Source organism: Prionailurus bengalensis, chromosome B4, assembly GCF_016509475.1.
Source record: "Prionailurus bengalensis isolate Pbe53 chromosome B4, Fcat_Pben_1.1_paternal_pri, whole genome shotgun sequence".
Lineage (NCBI taxonomy): Eukaryota > Metazoa > Chordata > Mammalia > Carnivora > Felidae > Prionailurus > Prionailurus bengalensis.
In genome coordinates this window covers 99891606-99913148 of record NC_057358.1, presented here as the reverse complement: position 1 = coordinate 99913148, position 21543 = coordinate 99891606, and the positions used below count along the sequence as shown (strand labels likewise).

Here is a 21543-nt window from a genome sequence, read left to right as displayed (position 1 = left end):
AAAAAAAATTAAAAATCACATTTTAAAAGTTCACTTATTCCATTGCTAAAAACATCACTATTCACTATAAGCTTCAGCTTAACAAATATTTTGGCATTGATCTGTTATCAACAATATTTAGTGTCTTGTAATAATACTTTACCTTTCCAAAAGTTTAATTCAATAAAAATAGCTAACACTTATCATTTAGAATATACTGCATTGTTTAAAAATGTTACTCGTATTGACTCATTTGATACTGAATAACTGTATGAAGTGGGTAATACTGTTTCCATATTACAGAGGAGGACACTGAGGCACAGAGAGTTTAAACAGTTTGCTCAAAGTGATGGAGCAAGAGTTCCAGCCTGTGCACTCTGGCTCCAGGGCTGGCTGCTTCTCGGAGCAGTGTCCTGCCCCTCACCTAGAAGAAAGAGGCATTTCCAGTTAGAGTTACAGTTCCTTTTCAGGGACATGGAAAGGGTATAGTGGTATTTGGAAGCAACAGCTTTTATTTATTTCTCTGCTGACCTAAATTCGCACTTACCTAATTTTGTTAAGAGGAGCTTAAATGAAAAAGGGTATATAATGGTACTGCCTAGATGCACTGTCACTGTGAACACTGAGTGTATGCTGTTTTCTGCATTATAATCAGAAAATGATGAGAAATGTGATGAGAAAGTGAAACTGGATCTAGAGATTCAACCAAGAGGCCGCATATGCTCTGTAGCATATGCTCTGTAATTTTAAAATTTTACTTCTATCTAAAAATCATTTGGAAAAAAAGATAAAACTATCTTTTTTTAAAAAATGAAATTTCTAAGATTGTACTCAAATTTTTAATGCTAAGAAAGGTTCTTTGAGGTTTGTGTTGAGTACGTAGATAGCAGCATCTCATTGTAGCTGTTAGCAAATACTGTGCTCCTCTGTGACAATTCAGAAATCGTTGTTGAGGTTTTGCAAGTAATTGTTGGAAATTTGTTTATTAAGTAAAACTTGTGAAATCTCATGAACTTTTTTGTGTGTTCAACCAAAAGTTTTAAATGACTAGAAGTACTTATTTAATGGTTTTATGAAATGACAAGACATTTGGAGCTTTTAGAAAAGTGCTAGTTGTATTTATTTTAGAAATGTGTTTAACTGTGGGATTAAGTACAGGAAAAAATTTTTATATTACTATACTAAATAATCCTAATTTAAATAATGATAGTTCTTTACATTAATTTTTAATTTCTTTAAATACAGGACAGTGAAGTTTTTATTAATGACAAAAAGACTGATAATTCAGAGGTCTTCTGGAATCCAACACCAGACATTAAGCAGTGGAGATTAATAAGGCACACTGTTAAATTTGAAGAGCAGGGAGATTTTGAATCAGAGAAGTAAGTATACCATTTTTCAGCCAATTTCATGAGCATCGAAGAGTATTTTTTAACCCCTCAATAGTTGGCCACTTTTCTCTGTCACTTTTCAGTCACATTTTAATTCAGCAAAAATACTTTAACATTTGTGCGATGTGACAGGATTTTTTTTTTTTGTATATGTGAATGTCAAATAAATATGCAAATCATACTAGTTAAAAAATCATACTGGTTTTCTGCAGCTCTAAACTAAAACTTCCCATTTTTTCCTTTCTCTTATCTGCTCCAGGGCCTATTTAAAAACAAAAGCTTTTGTTTGTATAAAATTATGGGACTAATGATTCTTGATTTGCAAAATATATGAACTATGTCACTGGATATGCAGGCTTCTAGAAACTTCCATTAGTTGAGCAATAATTAAAGACATAGTTTCTGTTCTTAAGTCATGGAATTCTTGCTGGATCTCTTATGCTTTTGAACCAAAAAATTATATGAATATTGCCCAGTTTTATTCTTGCTATATTTATTTATGTTAGAAGTTTTCTGTGTAAAACACACTCTACCAGGTACTTTTTACACATTAGTTTAGTCCTCACTACATGTTCTCACATGCATATCATTCTTTGTCATGGCGATTCAAGTCTGTGTACTTTTCTTTTGCACCCAAAATTGGGGCTGTCAGAAATGAAAGAATATGGATGCGGCAGTTCTAAAAATGGTTTCAGCTGTAACCACATGATGCCCTCTATCCAGGGTGAAGCTTTGCAAAGCATACAACAATTTTTGAGGTGTGAATGTAATTTCACATATTTTAAAGATGAGGAAATGAGTCTTAGGATAAGTAACTTTTAGTTCACCAGCCAAGCAGTGACAGAAACAGGATTCAACCCAAGTGTGTCTGATTCCAAAACCTGTGTTCTTTCAGTCACAACATGCTGTCTTCACAGGTAGAGTAATATAGATGTCATAGTTCTATTTGTCTAATAAAAAACCAAACTTTAGTAGGGGAAAAGATTTTACCTCAGTCAGTGGTTCTCAACATTGGCTACACATTAAAATCACCCAGAAAACATTTAAAAAACCAGTACTTGGGCCTACTTCCAAGATTCTGATTTTAAAAGTTCTCTGGTAATTCCTACATTCAAGGTTGAAAAGCATGGCATTACAGTGTTGGATCTTTGAGGCTAGTGGATCTTACACAGTGTGTATAACAATCATCCTAAGAACTTAAAAATGTAGATTCTTGAGCGTTCAGTACATTCTTATTATCTTGGGTCAGCACCATTCATCACCATATGTTTAAGAACCCAAGGTAAAAACTTTTCCTTGGCAAGAAGAAACTTAGTTTCCACTGTGTATTTCTACTCAAGACACCACTTTTTATATCTTGACTCATTTCTAAACCTATGAGCATAAGCTTTGTCAAAACCAAAAACCCACGTAGGCATCATTTTTCTCTCAAGGAGATTCAAGTCTATTCTATGTAGATTTGATTTTCTTTTGCTTTTTTAATGCTATTTTTGCACACGTATTAGACTCTGGCAGCGGGTAACTCGAGCCATAAATGCCAAAGACCAAACAGAAGCTACTCAAGAGAAGTACGTTTTAGAAGAAGCTCAAAGACAAGCTGCCAGAGATCGGAAAACAAAAAGTGAAGAGTGGGCGTGCAAGTTATTTGAGCTTGATTCACTCACAGGAGAATGGCATTATAAGTTTGCAGAGTAAGTAATTAAAACATAAATAACAAACAGTATATGAGCATTGTTTTTTGCCTTTATTTCTAGAATTTTTACTGTTGGGGTATTTTTTTTATTAAGCCCTATCTATAAATTAGCATGAGATTTTAAATTTGATGTTTCATTCATTGTAAATTTGATGCCATGATAGTGGTCTATAAAGTAAGCTGAGGATCAGAAGATTAGATATGACAATTCTTAATCTTACAGCTAGGTTCATAATTACTAATGAAAATCTAATTATTGACAACATTTTTGGAAAAGTATTTGAGTGTTTAGTTATTAGATAAATGGTTTTTTTTTTCATTTATGCAGTACTAGACCGTGGGACCCACTTAATGATATGATACAGTTTGAAAAAGATGGTGTTATCCAGACCAAAGTGAAACATCGCACTCCAATGGTATGTAATAAAAAAGTAACAAGATCTGCTAGGCATATGAACTTTTCAAACCCATAGTATCTTTGGCAGCCAATGTTTAAAATTTAACTTCAAAATTTAAAATGTTGAGTCAGCAAAATGGCAGAATAGGCAGCTCCAAGCTCTTTTCCCTTCAAAGAAACAAAAAAGCAAGCAGGAGCTGTCAGAACCAAATTTGCCAAAACTATGCATAATAGGTTTGCAGCAACAGAGTGAATAATGAATCAAGAGAGAAGTGACTTCAAAGCAGTTATTTTTACTTGCCCTTGCCCCAACTGCTCACTGATGCACTGGTTGTCTTAAGGGCCCCCACATTCTCAATGAGAGCCCTGGCTCCAGAGGGAACAGAGTAGATCTTATTCACAAATTGTGTACGTCTATTTTAACCGGTCTAGGGGCTACTTAAGTATGCTGACAGGGCAGGCATTCTGTTTTTGCTGATAACTCAGAGCCCAGGCAGAAAGGCTGCAGGCATTTCTTGGAAGTGCTATGAACCATACTGACATCCTGCACACACTTGGGGCAAAAGACTATCGTTGAAACAATACAATAGACTGTGTAAGGCCTAGGAACAAAAGCTGGGGAGAGATTGTTTGGAAAACTGGGGCATCAGGGATTTTAGAAAACCAAATGTCCAAGGTAAGGTGCTTATGCTCAGAAAAGAACAGTGAAAGAACACTGAGCTAACACCTAAGCTCAGTGCAAGTCTGGCTTAGTGCCCCTACACTGAACAGTCTGCTAAGAGTGGGAGAGTATTTTTTTGTTTTCGTTTTTGTCTTTTGTTTTGGTTTATTTGGCTACTGGTGTTCAAGGAAGTTTCTGTCAAAATGCTAACCGAACATAAGCTAAGGAACAGAAATTTCAGTAACCATGAACAACATTACAGTCTTTGCAGAAATAGTTTAGGAACTTCTGTGAACAAATGGAGTACTATAGCTTTCATCAATCCAGGAAACAGAAAAACCCTGGGGAAGGTGGAGAATCTGATTTCCAGAGTTACCACATTATCACACTCAGATGTCCAGGGTTTTCCATGAAGAATTACAAGGCATAGAAAGAAGCATGAAAGCATGACCCATTAAAAGGAACAAAATAAATTGACAGAAACCATCCCTGATGAAATCTAGACACGAGACTTAGCAGACAAGGACTTCAAAAACAGTTATCTTAAATGTGCCCAAAGAGTTAAATGAAACAGGAACAAAGAACAAAAGAAAATCAAGAAAAAGATACATAAACAAAATTAGGATATCAACAAAGAGAAAATATATAAAGGAACCAAACAACTTCTGGGGTTCAAAAATACAATAACTAAAGTGAAAAAGAGGTTACTATTGACTATAGGGAAGAGGGAATGGGAAGTCATTGCTTAATTGTTAACAGTCTTTCTTTGGGATGATGAAAATGTTTTGGAAGTAGCTGTGATATTTACACAATATTGTGAATCTACTTAATACTACTGAATTGTACACTTAAAAATGGCTAAGATGACAAAATTTATTGTGTGTACACATATATATATATATGTACACACACACGTTATTACAATTTAGAAATTTTAAAACATTTTAAAATTTTGTTTCTTCCTTCAACAACACTAACATGGTAGAGACAGACAGGGCTTCTGTATTTCCTCCTAAAAGTAGAGTTTACTGATGACAGTAAATCTTTGCATACAGAGACATAGCTTATTGACTCCCTTTGTCATTTTAAATACTTCTCACCAGTCTTCATCAATCTCCAATTTGAACCTACTCTAAGGTGGATTTGGATTCTAATGTAACAGTGTTCGGTCTCTATGACTTGAAGTAAGAGGGCATAATACAGGCTGAATCCAGAACTTAACCTGCTCATTGTTTATTTTCTATAATAAAATTATAGAAATTTTATTTTAATTTCAATCTTTTGAATAAAATTTTGTAAAAGAATAGGTAATAGAGGATAATTCCTATTTAGAATAGTAAACAGGTCTGAATAGAGTTAAAGACTTACGATGACTGGTTCCCTCTTTCTAAGCATGTAAATTACCTTACCCTTCTAATTCTAGTTTCTCTTCTTGAATTTGAATTTTTATATTTAGGATTGACCTTCAGAATTGCAAGCCTATTAATAGGGTAGACTCTGAAGTATATTATTTTAAGAAAAATTTAGTCCTAGTTGAACATTTAATATACTTCTGAATCTTGTGCATGCATTCAAATGCTTTCTGTAGGTTTAAATCATGCTCTGCCAAATAATATTTTTATTTATTATAAGATGCTTTCTGCAATATCCAGATATTATTAAAAGTAAATAAATAATTTTATTGGAAACCCAACATCATCCAATGGGAATGTTTCTAATGTTGGGAATAAGATAAGTATGACTGAAAAAGGTACTGACTGGTGCAATTAGAAGCTTGGCGGGGGGGGGGGGGGGTGGCGTCTGTATTCACATTTGTACATAAAATTGTCTTTTGAAGGATATACAAACTAATAGCAGTATCTATTTTGTGATGGAGATACTGCATTGCTAGTAGAGGTCAGGAGTGAAGGGAAACTCTTCATTGTATGTTTTTTAGTATTTTTCTTGTTTGTGCTGAATTAATGTTTCCTATTAAGATTAAATGATTGTATAAGTATTACCACCTCTTGTTAGGTTTTAATTAGACTATTTCATCTTTGTTTTTATTTCAGTATACTTAAAGTGCCCATGAACTGATAGTTTTGACAGTTTTACAACATTGGTATTTAATTACAAAACTCATTGCAAATTCACATTATAGTTTGGGCTTTTTCTTCAGGTTAGTGTCCCAAAAATGAAACATAAGCCAACCAGGCAACAGAAGAAAGTGGCAAAAGGCTATTCTTCCCCAGAACCTGATATCCAAGACTCATCTGGAAGTGAAGGTAAAAATGTTTACTGCAGACTATTCACTATAAGCGTCTAAACTTTTAAAAGGATATTACTGTATTATGTTTAATGTATAAAAAGCATTTTTCATATTAACTCAAGATGATTTGGGAGTTTTGGTGGGGACAGAGATGGTGTGCCTAAAAAGCAGTTTTAGATTATAGATAAATTGCAAGACCAGGCCACAAGGGAAAGGTGAGAGAAAACATGCAAATCAAGAACCACATTGTAGTACTAGTTCTTTTTACATCTTGTTAGCTCCTGAAAAGTTGTTGATGGTTTCCTAGATTCAATGCAGGGACCAGTTTTTGAGCTTTGAACTCAGTTCCATGCTTCAAAAAATTTTTTCACTTTTATATTAAATTATTATAGTGTTTATAAGTCACAGACAAGTAAAAATATAACTATATCAAAATTATGAACTAGATTAACTAGTATGCCATTCTTGTACAAGCCAGATAATGTGTAAAATGTCTTGAATTACACTGACATATAATCAAGAAAGGATTAAAGTAATGAATGTCTGAGAAAATACAGTTTTTTAAAGCCATAGTTCTCTACTAAGCTCACTCTAAGCTGGGAACTTAATTTTACAGAGATGACAGTAGAAGTGAATAAATGATAAATGCCGGGAAATGAGTAGGTAACCAATAATAGTTTAAAGCAGAGGGAGCTGAATTCACTTTGAAGGCAGTTTTTAAAAGAACCCTGATGAATTATTAGGATTTCTAATGGATTACAGCAGTCTAAGCTTGAGGGATGTGGGTGGGATCAAGATACTGCAGTCAAAAAGGAATAAAAGTTTAAAAGTAGGAGTCATATGGAACCAATGTGCTAGACGGGGAATATTAGTTACACTGTTTTGTTCCCATTTTACAGAAAAGGAAATTGAGATACAGGTTAACCTGCACAAGGTCACATATCCCATAAGACAGTATATATACATGTAATATATGAAGATATTTTGGCTCCTTAATTCACTGTCTTATCCACTGCACTATTTACCTGTAATTTATAAGGTAAATAACACTTAACGTGTGCCAAGCTAGATGTTTAACATACCATACCACAACCATGTGGAGTTTGAGTAGTACTATTATCCCTATTTTACAAATGAGAACCAAAACGAACAAAAATGGAAAGGAAGGAATGATATGAGAGGTTTGAAGGTAAAAAAAAAAAAAAAAGTTTACTGGTTGAAGGTAAAAATTTGTAGAAGAGGTAGCAAAAACAACTGAAAAGGCTTAAAATTGGGGTGACCAGGGAAATAAAGATAACAATTAATAAAACACTGAAAAGGGAACTTAAGAAGCTGACTTCTTCAGAAGTAAGCAAATGGACAAGAGACACGAGAATAATACCTTCCCCCAAATTAATATATGTATTTTTAATGAACTGTTTGTTGTCTATTTCATTTAGTTAAAAAAAATCAAACTGATGCCACAAAAAAATTCAACTAATGATTGAAACTTTAAAAATGCAGAGTATTGGGGTGCCTGGGTGGCTCAGTCAGTTAAGCGTCTGACTTCAGCTCGGGTCATAATCTCATGGCTCGTGGGTTTGAGCCCTGCATCAGGCTCTGTGCTGACAGCTCAGAGCCTGGAGCCTGCTTCAGATTCTGTCTCTCTCTCCACCCCTCTCCCCCACCCCCTCAAAACTAAACATTTTTTTAAAATGCAGAGTATTACTATTATTATGTTACATTCTAAGCCATAAAAATAATGCCTAGAAAAATATTTATTATATAAGACTCATTAAGCTGAAATGTAAATTGTTTATAATTAAATGTGTTTGCTATTTTCATCAACTTTATTCCAAATGTCTTTTTAGCTCAATCAGTAAAACCAAATACGAGAAGAAAGAAAGGGATAGAACTGGGAGACATTCAAAATTCCATCGAATCTATAAAACAAACGCAGGAAGAAATTAAAAGGTAATATATATGGACAGTGGCTATTTAAGTCTAGAGAGGTAGTTAAGAATCTGTTATGTAGGAAATCATATGCAAACTTTACATTTTTATAACATTGTTGAGCTATTAAGATAGATTGGCTTCTGTTGCCTGACGACTGCAACTTGTGAAATTCCATCACCATTCAAATATTGGGGGAGAGTGGTGATTTCTCCTCTGTGATTATACAAGTGGAATCTCTTTATCTTATTGCTGTAGCATACCTAGAAATGTAGGTGTGTTGGATGTGGTAGAGGGGTGGTTTCTGAGAAAGTTGGCTAGCAAAGGTTTCTGCAGTCCCTTTGTACCTGGCTAATATTTAATAGGAGTGCATCATGTGTTGACATATTGAAATGCTTCCATAGCAAGGGGTAAATAGCCACCACCCTGAGACCTTTGAGGGCTCTTTTTGTAGTCCCAGACCCTTCCTCACACATTCCTCCCCAGATCCAGCAACAAAAAATCATTAACACTTAGGAAGGTTCCTTGAAGGAGGCACCTGAGTGGCTCAGTCAGTTAAGTGGGCTCAGGTCATGATCTCACAGTTCATGAGATCGAGCCCTACATTGGGCTCTGTACTGACATCCCAGAGCCTGCTTGGGACTCCCTGTCTCCCTCTCTCTCTGCCCCTCCCAACTCATTCATATTCTCTCTCTCTTTCTCTCTCTCTCAAAAGTAAATAAATAAACATTAAAAAAAAAAAAAAAAAGAAAAAAAGAAAATTCCTTAGAGGAGAACTCCTGATTCTTTCTGCCCCATTGCTAAGGCTAGTAGGAGTGTAGATTGGTTTCCTCCCATTACTATATTAGAGGATTAAAAAAAAAAAGATTTTTCTCATTTCTTAGTGATCTTACAGCTTATATTTAGTTGTTTTTTTTCATTTATAGCCTTATCTCCTGCCATTCCCCTGTGCCTGTCCCATGCTCCAGTTCTGTGAAACTCCTTACAGTATACTCCAGAATATACTCTACTGTCTCATCTTTGGAGCTTTGCCCACACTGAATCCACTTTTTAGATTGTTCTTCCTCCCACCCTGCCCATCAAGAAAATCCCTGTTTATCCTTCAGAATATAATTCAAATGCCACCCTTTTTGTAACATTTCTAATTACCCACATTGCCCTGTAGAGTTATTAATCCCTGCACTGTCCTTGTACAGTTCCTTATGCCTGCTACTTTTGAGCATTTATTGGATTACAGAGTTGTTATTGTGTGTGTCTGTTTACCACACGACCACCACCCCCTCCCGCAACTGGACAATGAGCTCCTTTAGAGGAGGGAACATGTCTTCTGCATCTTGATATCATCAGCCCTTATATAAAATGCTCATTTCCTAGTTTAATTGTCTTTATAAATTAATGAGCCTACTTGTTCATTTGCCTCCTTTCTTTCTCTATACTGGTATACCAGTGTAGAAGTCAGGGGGGGCGGAATGAAATCAGCTTTTTTTTTTTTTTTTTTAGCCAAAAGCATTTAGGATGGCATGAGGATAATGTAAGCTCATTTAATGACTAAATTAACACTTTATTTTCGTTAGTATATGAAATGCCTATATAGCATTTTTCAAATTAGGAATGTCATGAAATCTGTTGTATTATGTTTTCTTAGAGAATTTAGAATTTTTCTCCAAATCTACTTCTATCTTCCCCAAAGTAAAGATAAAAGAACTTTACTAGACCAACTAAGAAGCATAATTTTTGTTTTAAAACCACTGTGATAACAGAGAAAAGTGGTATATTTTTATATCCTCTAACTTTAATAATTCTGTTTGATGCACATCATCAAGTAATATATTTGGTACAATGTGGAATGTAGATTTAGACAAGACCTAATAATGGCTTCACGTACCATAATAGCTTCCTGTTGATGTTGTAGTAGTAATTGATTAAACAAGTTACCTTAGATAATGTAATTAAGTGTTCTCTTAACTAAGACCTTACTAAGTTTCACGTATCAAATTGTGATTTATATGCTAACATTTTGACAAATAATTTTAAAATTTATTGTTTCTTATTTTTGTAGAAATATTATGGCTCTTCGAAATCATTTAGTTTCAAGCACACCTGCCACAGATTATTTTCTGCAACAAAAAGACTACTTCATCATTTTCCTCCTGATTTTGCTTCAAGTCATAATAAACTTCATGTTTAAGTAGAAGTTCCTTACAGTTGAATCAATGAACTGGAATGATCAAATTTGGCCTGGGACCAATGTTCAAGTTGGTTTGGTCTTTGTTAAAATGTCACAATATTTCTAAAACAAAAATCTTAGAGATAAATGTAGAGGTGTTGACCTTTCATACCTTTTTTCCTTAACCTGAAATAAGAACTCTTGGTCATTAAAGTGAGCTATGTGTTAAGTGCCAGAACATTTCTAGCTTTTGTGACAGTGTGTTTACATGTGAGTATAATAAGTCCACATGTATACACAATTGTGTCTTATGTATACCTGACAGTAGTCTTTGTATTCTATAGTGTGTTCTGAGATATAACATTAACATTCATAACAAAAATGCTATCAATCTTATAAAATATATACATAGCAATCTATTTTCTTCATACAACAGGCACAAGACTTTTATCAATAAGGAATTACAGAATGGGAAATGATGGCATAATAGACATATTATAAATAGCTCAAAACACTGTCCTGTTAGAAATATCATTTCCAAAGCACCCAGCTCAGTTGTGTTCTTAGAAACAGCAAGAAAAAAGTGTAGTCGAAATTGGTGTACTGAGAGAGACAAGGTGGCAGATTGCTTTTTTAAAGGTTTACACACAGTTTTTTTAACCCCTAGAATTTTAATATTTATAGAGACAGGTATAAATCTGTGTGTATGTTTATCGACATAAAAAACCGATATGCAGCTATTTGGATCTATTGATTATATCTTTCTTATACCTATATAATACCACCTTAAGCACTTGCTTAAAAAATTGTGGTCAAAATTGCTGTCCTTTTTTCTTATTTTTGTTTCTTGTAACCCTGTTGGTCCAGTAGCATAGGCCAAATTCTAGAGTTGTTTATAGGGCATATGATAATTTATGTTTTTCATTATGAAAAACTTATTTTAGCTTTCATTTAGAACTTAGTGTATTCAGTGAGTAAATAGAATAGAAAAAATTTATAACCAATATTTTACTTCAAAAGCCAAATAAGAGAAAGGCAGTAAGAAAAACTTTGTGTCGTAGCATTTATGTATACATTAAAATTTATTTCTTTAAAATGTGCAATAAGTTGAGCATCTAAGAAGAGCATCAAGTTCTGAGGTCTAATTCTTTATTCCTCTGTTCTCAGTAACTTCATTCTGTGACAAACCACACTTCAAGATTTTTTTTGTTCAGACTCAGGCACACTTTTTCCTAATTTTTTTTCAGGTTAATATTTTAATGTTTGTCATAAATATTTATAGCCCTCAGAAGCAATTTTTGCAAATGTAGCTAAGTTTAGGAACATGTTGTCCTAAGATATGTCTTAGAATCCTGAAAGTATACCTTTCGGAATGGTTATTAATGAAAAGTCAGAATAATTATTCTGGCTACATTTGCCTTTGACTAAGAAGAGACTGTGAGACACTAGCAAAATTACAATCAACTGTTTATGCCAAGATATATACAGTCAAGGAATGATTGCTAAATTACAAAAATTGAAAGTGATAAAGAGCCTGCTTTTTTTCTCCCTTACCAATTTAGCTATCTTAATAGTCTTCGGTTTTAAGAAGAGCCATATAGTTTGGGCAAAATAATGCTGTATTCCATATGTACATGTGAAAGCACTTTTTTTAATTGACTGAAATATAAATAAGATACCTATACCTGGTATAAGTATAGATATGTCTACACTAGAACAGGTGAGATTTGTTTGTATTTCATACTTGTGTCGTTTTTGTCCTCACTCTCTGTTACCAGTGTCATGCTCAACTGCCTATTGATTGATATATGATATTTTGTAAATATTGTACAATTTGATCCTTTTTATGGTTTCAGTTAGTATTTATATATAAGTTGATTGGCTGATCACAAAAATAATTTCATCATTAAACCCTGAAAACTTAAAATTTTTTGCTGATAACCCCCTTTTGGGGTTTTAGTCCTACCCACTTGTGTGTTCTTTTCATTTGGTCGAAATAGTGTTTTATTTGTATAGGTATCTTCTAAGACTGGGAAGGTAGTTATGTTCTTTATGTTTTTCTTTTTAGAGCAGATGTTTTGGGTTCTTATTACTCAAGGAGTCAAAAACTTTCATGAAAAAGAGCAGGGTTACTCATGACTGTTTCTTATACACTGAAAGCATACATCTAATCTAATAGTCTTCTTATGCTTTTAGTTGTATGAGTTCCTTTCTGTGAACTGAACACAAAACTCAGGAATTGGTGGCTTAGTTTTTAGATCAGTGGTTATACTAGGCTTAGTATGTGAATCCTTTAAGACACGTAATTAACTTTGTATGTAGCCATATATGTAATTGACTTTGAATGTTCCCTACCTGAGATTAATACTCCTTCAAACATGGATTCATAAAAATTGTGATTTACAGTTCCCAGTTGTTTGAGAGCCTCATGATGGTTTCTAGGATTTAAGATCTTATGACCACTTTTTTTTTTCATTTGATCAAAAATTTTATTTTTTCACATGAAAATTTACATGAGTAATAATTATCGACGTGTGCATTTGTTTTAGTTATGAAATGTACTATGCCTTCAATTATCCGCCATTTAGTGAGGTGTAGCTGGCCCAGGAACAGATAATAAATAGGGCATGTGAAATAAGTAAGTTTCAGCAATAGCTATTTCACTTGTATTTCATGTCAGTACTTTTTTGCATCACTTATAAAGGTACAGTGTAATCTTTGTCACCATTCCATTGAAAAAGTTGGCCTTGTAAAATACAACACTCATTTAGTATTCACGCTTTTGTGCCTTTAAGAAACTACTTTTTGTTATTTTTGTGTTACAGAACTACAATATGATTCTCTAAGTGTTTATAGGCTTAACTGCCATAAAGGGTCATTTCTCTGTGTCATTTTATTTCCTTTTATATAGCTATAGTATATTTAAACAGTAATGCTGTACTTTTATAAGGGTTTGTCTATTTAACTATTTCAAGTATATTCTTCACTCTCAGACATCATTGAAGTAGATTTGTCAGATTATTCTGAGTATTGTAAACAGTGCCTTTTTGATGGAATTCACACTGTTTTGGGTGTCAACTTGTGCCATACTACACATAAAATTCTGTGGAAGGCAGTTTTAACTTTTTGAAGAATATCTTAGTCAACTATTTAAGAAAACAAAATTCCATTTTTTTCTGGTGTTTAGCATTTCTAATGAGCAATGAATATATTTTTGAGGTTTTTTTTTTTTGGTTGATATACGGTGATGATGGCAAAATTGATGAGCCATACCTGATGCTGTAGATGATTTTGAATTATGTTAAATGTACAGAAATAAAATACTAATATTAGCATTTATACCAAATTTTCCAATTTGAACCAGTAAGGGGTAACACCACACAAATCACTGAGTTTACATTTCAGCTTCTATTTCATGTGACTACATGGATAAAGAAATTCTTTAAAATGTATAACCTGCCACTATTGTGTCATTTGACTTTATGTAATTTGACTTGATTTTGTTTACGTATAGTGTGTGAATTTAGTATATTTAAGTTACTTTTTGTTACTCTTTAATATACTGTTTGTTTGGTTACAGTTTTTAATTGAAGATGGACTGTTAAAATCGTATAGGACCAGTGTCTCCTTAATATGATTAACATATTTAGAAGAGCCACAAGAAACCCATGACAAAATGAATGTGAACATACTTTCTAAAATGTTTAGAAAATTTTATCTTTTTGCATTTATCATGTAAAATTATTTAGTATTACAATATTGATGTTTATTTAAAGAAAAATGCCATGAAACATTTGAATTGATGAGCCACAGAATTACTTCAGTTGAAAATTTTTTCACTTTTTAGCATGCTAAATATACATTTAAGTTAAATATCCTGTTTAATAGCCATTTATAAATTCAGACACTACCACTGGTCAGTTTTGTATAATAGAATAAAAAGTGTGTTATCTGCAGTGTAAGTACAGCACACTGTCACATCCTTTCCCTAAGGTGCATAGTAGATGTACAGATAGTCATAGGCAACTGTTTTGTAATGTATTACATTTCTAATCTATTATTCCTAACCTATTATAAATGTTTGCAGAGACAAAAGAATTGAATTTTTCTAATCTGTAAAATTATGCTAACTTCTACAGGTAGGCATTCTGAATAAAATTCTTAAAAAGAGTAAACTGTGATCAAATGACTTTGAATATAACATAATGACTTTGAAGTGACTGAATTACTTCATCCTAATTTTTAAATTGAAAAAAAAAATCTTTTTTTGTAGGGGTAGTTGTGAAGGAGGGTGAAGGGCTGGGAAGGGATTTAATAGTTAGAATCCCTACTGTATGCTTTCCTTGGTGCTTTATATTCATTCTTCTTAACTACTCATAATAACCTTAAGCTAAGTGGAAGTTAGCCCGACTTTATAGATGAAGAGTCTGAGACTCAGAGAAGTTAAATGACTCCAAAAGCTATACAGTAAAAGTGATAGCAAGCATAAGTTTGAATCCATGTCTGACTTCAATATCCACTCTCCTTCCACTCTACGCTTAAGTAGAACTCTGATGGTAGCACTTTTAAATGTTTACATTAATCCACTGTTTCAATCAGTATACTATAGCTATATCCACTGCTGCTTTGTGATGGGTAGAACCAGAAAAAATGTTACCATTAAACAAGTATATATACAAAACCTATATAGAAGTTTTTTTCTCCCCCCCCCCCCCAAATCACTTACTAGTGCATACTGAGTCAACATCAGGTGAGTTCCAAATCATTCCTGCCTGGTTTTCCTCTCTTTTCCTCTGTCCTTCTCCCCTTCCATTTTTGCTCTTTCCTCAGAATCCACTTGCTTCTGGCTAATAGTTGGTTCTGTCTTACTAATTGGGGGGAGTGGAAAGGAGGGCATTACAGATTTTCCCTAGCCTATGTATAGGAATGAGAGGAAAGGAGAACAGCCCCTCATTCTTCAACCTCAATGAAAAAGCTGCAAGATAAGTAATTTTGTTACTAATATTGACTGCACTGTAATAGGCGTCCTGTGTTGTGCTATCATCCTAATTGGCTCTTCTGCAATTTACAAAATATCCTTTTCTTGTAGAGAGAGTGGGTCAATACGCGACTGAATATCACAGTTATGGGGGGGGGGGGGAGGGTGCTGTAAATAATCGTTGAGTGCTTAATATATGCCAGGCACCATGAAAAAAAAAAAGCTCTTTGCAAACATTGTCACTCTCGTGAGGTTTTCTTTTATATACTACTATCTTTTTTTTTTTTTAACTGGAGATGGAAGAGGTTACTTACTGAATGTAGCAGACAAGTGTCATCGCAAACCCAGATGTATGTTCTTTCTGCCTGTTTTCTTCTGCAGTTGTACCCTAAGACCACTGTGCTTTCTTTAATTTTTTTTTAAACAGTTACTTATTTTTGAGACAGAGCATGAACAGGGGAGGGTCAGAGACAGAGGGAGACACAGAATCTGAAACAGGCTCCAGGCTCTGAGCTGTCAGCACAGAGCCCTACGCGGGGCTTGAACCCACGGACCCCGAGATCATGACCTAAGCCGAAGTCAGACACTTAACCGACTGAGCCACCCAGGCGCCCCTGTGCTTTATGTGCTTTAAAGGCATACTAGTGATCACTAGTGTAGCTAAGTCTTCCCATCTATCCCTTCTGCTAAAGAAAAAGTAAGTTGTGGTGGCTGGGGGACTTAAAGTGATATCCACGTCAAGGAAATCTGGCAAAGCCCCCTGCGGAAAGCATGAAGCCTGCAGCTCGTGACCGTGAAGGCCAGGCCTTTGCCCATCCGTCCTGCATCCCGAGCCGGCCTCTGTGATGGGAAGAAAAGCAACTGATGATACTGTGGACAGAATATTCATGAGTCCAACGCGGAGGTTTTGTCAGGGGTGGAGCACGAGCCCAGGTCCGCCCGCGGTGCCCATTCCCTCCTTCACATACGCTCCCCAGGCGTGCCGACTTCCAGAGAAGGAGGACGTTTCCTGGCAGACGGAGAGATTTGGTGGCAGCTGAAGCCGCTGCAGGGTGTGAATTTACCCAGGGAACTGGGAAAGGGCCAGCAGTTTCCGCTCCAGGAACAGCTAGCTCCCGGGAAGTCTTGCCCTCTTTCCTAGCTTCGCGAGCTATTGGAACGCTAGTCCCAGGTGGCGGAACAGCAGGCTACTCCGCTAGTGGGTCATAGGGGGGAGTGAGCCGAGCTGGGCCAGCTGACAGCCCCCTCCCCGCCCCTTCCGCTTCCGTCGGGCTCCTCCCTCCTGGTGGTGCTAGGGCTTCGCCGCCGGCGGCCGGAAGCCACGCGGCTCTTACGCCCTATGGCCGCCGCGGGGTCCGCGAAGGTGGCGTTGCGGGTGGCGGAAGTGCTGGAGACCATCGTGAGCTGCTGCGTGGGCCCCGAGGGGCGGCAAGTTCTGTGTACGAAGCCCACCGGCGAGGTGCTGATCAGTCGGGATGGAGGCTGCCTTCTGGAGGCGCTACACTTAGAACATCCCATAGCCAGGTACCCGTGTCCCGCCTTCCAGCTCGTTATAGTGTCCCTTAGCCAGGTACTATTGTCCCATTCTCCTGCCCAGAGCCGGGCACCGCAGGCTATCTCCTGACCCTTCCTTAGAATGTACTATTGGGAAGAGTGACCTCGGGTGAGACTATTGTATGCTCAGGGTTCGAGCGGTGTGCAATGGAATGTTCTTGGGGACGTCAAATCTTACAAACTTCCAAGAACATTGATTCCCCCTCCTCCCTGCTCCACCTAACCCCAGAATCTTGAAATAGAACAAAGTAACTTGAAAAAAAGGAAAAAGTAATACTAAAGACATCAAAAGGACAGTATTATTTTATGCCTTTACCTGTGAAGCCATGGTTTCGACTTGATTTATTTGTAAGAAGGCAGCCCGCTGAAATTCTGAGTTGCTTTATTTCTTTTTTTGTACAGGATGATGGTAGCCTGTGTTTCCAGTCATCTAAGAAAAACAGGAGATGGTGCTAAAACATTTATTATCTTTCTTTGTCACTTACTCAGAGGACTTCATGCAGTAACAGACAAAGAACAGGATTCTTTGATTTCCAAAAATATTCAAACCCACAGAAGGCATTGGAAAAATTGTTGTCAGTGGAAATTTATTTCTCAGGCTCTTCTGAAGTTTCAGACACAAGTATTAGATTATATTATGGGCCACTACTTAAGCAAACACTTTTTGTCCATCTTTTCTTCATCCACTAAAGAGAGAACATTGTGTAGAAGCTCTTTAGAGTTGCTCTTAGAAGCATACTTTTGTGGAAGAGTGGGAAGAAATAATCAAAACTTTATTTCACAATTGATGTGTGACTACTTTTTCAAGTGTATGGCTTGTGAAAGTGGATGTGAAGAAGTATTTGAGTTAGTGGATGACTATTTTATAGAGTTGAACGTTGGTGTCACTGGCCTTCCTGTCTCAGATTCCAGGATCATAGCTGGGCTTGTGCTTCATAGAGACTTTTCTGTCTACTGTCCAGCAGATGGTGACATAAGAATAGTGATAGTAACAGAGACTATTCAGCCCCCTTTTTCAACTTCTGGATCAGAGTTTATTTTAAATTCAGAAACACAGTTTCGGACATCTCAGTTTTGGATTATGGAAAGGACAAAAGCAATCATGAAACATTTACAGAGCCAGAATGTAAAATTGCTGCTGTCTAGTGTGAAACAACCAGATATAGTTATTTATTATGCAGGACTGAATGGCATATCTGTCGTGGAGTGTTTATCCTCTGAAGAAGTATCTCTTATCCAGAGGGTTGTTGGTCTTTCTCCCTTCGTATTGCCGCATACCTCTTCGCGGTATGAAACCTGTAACACTGCTTTGATGAATTTTTGTAAGCCCCTTATCCTTAGATCCAAAAGGTATGTTCATCTTGGCTTGATTGGCACATGTTCGTTTATACCACACTGTATAGTTCTTTGTGCACCAGTGCAGGGTCTTGTGGAACAGCATAAAAGTGCTTTACATGGAGCATTTAAAATGCTTCGGCAGTTATTTAAAGACCTTGATCTAAATTACATGTTACAAGCCAGTGATCAAAATTATGCATCAAGTCCTCTTACCTACAAGAATAGCAGAGAAAGTACGCCATTGCCAGAAATTGTTAATGGCTCAATGCAAAGCCCATATCAGGGCACAGTTGTAGAGAACAAAGGTAAGCTGGCAACAACTCAAACATATTTAAAAGTATATTCAAATTTTGTAGTTCCAAGTATAGAATTAGAAACACATATTCCACATTCAATACCAAAAGTGACACCAACAGATACATACCAGACAGATGAAACATTGAGATATTTATCTCTAGCCAAAACCAGGATAGTTGATGACAGTGAACCATTTATGGAGAGTAATTCTGCTAATTCAACAACAGAAAACACTAGAATAGAAATTTCTTATGAAAATTTACAAGTCACAGAAATTGCTGGAAGGGGAAGCATGTTAGCAGTGAGAGAGAAGTCACTGGAGGTGTGTACATCCCACGGTTACTGCTTCTCATCTATACCAGCAGGTTGTGTTTTGCCAGCGGGTGGTAATTTTGAGTTTTTGTTACATTACTATCTTCTTAACTACGCCAAAAAATGTCACCAATCAGAAGAAACTATGGTTAGCGTGATAATAGCTAATGCTCTTTTAGGCATTCCCAAAATCCTGTATAAGTCTAAGAAGGGAAACTATAGCTTTCCACAAATATATGTAAGAACTCTCCATGCGATACAAACCCATCAACCCATGGTAAGCAGTCAGACAGGTTTGGAATCGGTAGCTAGTAAATACCAATTACTAACTTCCGTTCTTCAATGTTTAACAAAAATTTTAACCATTGATTTGGTAATCAATATTAAGAGACAACCTCAGGAAGTTTATGATCAAGATTCAGAAGAGGAAGTATAAAATTGGAAGTTTTTTTATTAACCAAAATTTTAACCCAACTCAAGCCATAAAGTAAAAAATGTGACCACTGATTCTCAAATCAATTTGGTCTAGTTAGGAAAACATCAAAACTTAAAAAAAGTCTTTAGAAGAACTACAGTAAGAGGCTAGCAGACATTCAGACCAAATATTAGACAACATTCTGGAACTGTTCTGAGGAGGAAGCCTTCCACATGATGGAAGCCAAGATATGACTGTGTGTCTTTCTTCCCCTTAAATTTCCCTGTGTCTCAGCTCTGTGTTAGTCCGTGTATATGCGAGAGGGTGTTCCTTTATAGTCCTTCTTACTTTTCTGTACATTTTTTCACTCTCTTCATCTGTCCTCCTTGCCTTTCTGTATTTATTTAGTTCATAGGATTATTTAATCTGAGATTTGGGTAAGGTCTTCAAATGTCATCCTATTCTAATTGTTTATAATATTAAACATTATTTGCTTCATTTAAAATAATGTATTTTCTCTATTCCTAATTTCTAAAAAGCAATGAATAAAAAGTCTTGATTTCTTTTCTCAAGAAGCATATAAACTAAATTAGTTTTTACTTTTATATATCCCCTTATTTATTTCTGTTTTATGTGGAAAAGCCTGGATATATTTTTTTCACTGTCCATACACCACTGAATATGTAACTAGAAATATGACTTTGTGCATTGCAAACTTACTTTCATTTCTGTAGTTAAAAGTTAATTTCAGAAAGCTTATGAAATTCATACTGTATTTTCTCCTGTTCTCTAAGAGTTTGTAAAAATAATTCACGTATTTGCTGGTTTTTCTTATATTTGGTGCATAGCCAGAGTTCATTTGTAATAAAGAATTTGAAAATTATTTATTTCTAATGTGAATTTCATATATTTATATTTTATTATAAAGGTTTATAAGTGCAAATGATGTGCATCTAGCCATAGATAAGGACAGTGTCCTCTACTTTTAATAGTTCTCTGTAACACCCAAAACACCACTATGTTTATATCAAGTATTCAGAAGTGCCTGTTGAATAAAACTATTACCTTTAATCCATTCTCCTAAGTACATGTTTCCAACTTATGAAGTCAACAAATCCTTTTTTTTTTTTTTTAATGTTTTTATTTATTTTCAAGAGACAGAGAGAAACAGAGCACAAGTGGGGAAGGGGCAGAGAGAGAGGGAGACAGAATCTGAAGCAGGCTCCAGGCTCCGAGCTGTCAGCACAGAGCCAGATGCGAGGCTTGAACTCAGGAACCACGAGACCATGACCTGAGCTGAAGTTGGTCACTTAGCCCACTGAGCCACGCAGGCACTTCACAAAGTCAACAAATTCTTAATGAGTGCTTTTCATGTGCCAAATGCTGACTCCACTGTGGTAAACTGTAGTTCCTGCCTCCATACCCCTTTCCTGAAAAGGTAACGACACTATCTTGGATTGATATTGAATTTAGGAAACCTGATTTAAAAATTTTAATTACAGTAAAACTTGAAAAAGCGATGACTAAGAACATATTAAACTAACATCTTGCAGTATCTCATGATCTTTTAAATTAACTGTAATTTCATTTTTTTAAGGTTTATGCCATATGATAGCATTATTTCATTTCTGAGATGGAGAGAGTAAATTAATTCTGTTTCTTGTACTGAATTCATAGATGTATGAACCTACTGTAATATTGCTGTACAATTTTTTTCCATTAATTGCCTGTTAGATCATTAGATAGTTTTACTTTATTATATTGTTGCTATTTTAAATACACCGTCATTAAAGGCATTCAAAGGCTTTTCTAGCCGTGCCCAGACATATGTCCTTGCCCAGACATATGTCCTTGCATATGGTAGGCATTTTATAGCTATAAATAATCAGGAGTCCAGAAGCCCCTTTGTAAGCTGGGCCTGGGTCTTTGTATGTTTGGCACCTGGTCTAATATCTGGCACACAATAGTAGCCAATAAATGTGTTGAAGAACTATTTGTTGACTGAATCAGTCATTTGATCGTCATAGAGGAGGTCATAATTATTTCTGTCAAAGTTTCATGGGAAAGAATCTGTTTTGGGGGAGAAAGAGCAGAAAATGTAGAACAGGTCTACACGAAGCAATCTTTTTTCTTTTAAATCTCTTCTAATCTCTTTAAAAAAATATCCCTCAAAAATGGTGA

General features: G+C 35.5%; 2 protein-coding genes across 13 annotated transcripts in view; both read left to right on the top strand.

The window, feature by feature from the left end:
- OSBPL8 (oxysterol binding protein like 8) overlaps positions 1-14643 on the top strand; it is a 158384-nt gene extending 143741 nt beyond the window's left edge. For all 12 annotated transcript variants that reach the window (XM_043561542.1, XM_043561539.1, XM_043561540.1 and 9 more), the window contains 6 exons: positions 1225-1361; positions 2876-3061; positions 3392-3479; positions 6280-6385; positions 8220-8322; positions 10361-14643. In XM_043561542.1, the coding sequence (XP_043417477.1) occupies positions 1225-1361; positions 2876-3061; positions 3392-3479; positions 6280-6385; positions 8220-8322; positions 10361-10493 (753 nt within the window). In that variant the 3' untranslated portion in view covers positions 10494-14643. The remainder of the gene's footprint in view (positions 1-1224; positions 1362-2875; positions 3062-3391; positions 3480-6279; positions 6386-8219; positions 8323-10360) is intronic.
- Positions 14644-16217: 1574 nt separating this feature from the next.
- Positions 16218-20245, top strand: BBS10 (Bardet-Biedl syndrome 10). The gene is made up of 4 exons (XM_043564285.1): positions 16218-16288; positions 16424-16617; positions 16667-16970; positions 17403-20245. Exons 1-4 carry the CDS (start codon positions 16218-16220, stop codon positions 19381-19383), a joined length of 2550 nt encoding a protein of 849 aa, XP_043420220.1. The 3' UTR covers positions 19384-20245.
- Positions 20246-21543: the final 1298 nt, after the last annotated feature.

What these genes read in the sequence shown, in the direction of transcription:
- BBS10 (XM_043564285.1), top strand. Translation starts at nt 16,218, where the DNA reads ATGAAGCCTGCAGCTCGTGACCGTGAAGGCCAGGCCTTTGCCCATCCG. An exon ending in TGCATCCCGAGCCGGCCTCT is followed by an intron (nt 16,289 to 16,423) that starts GTGATGGGAAGA and finishes TACGCTCCCCAG; the next exon opens with GCGTGCCGACTTCCAGAGAA. An exon ending in TTAGAACATCCCATAGCCAG is followed by an intron (nt 16,971 to 17,402) that starts GTACCCGTGTCC and finishes TTTTTTGTACAG; the next exon opens with GATGATGGTAGCCTGTGTTT.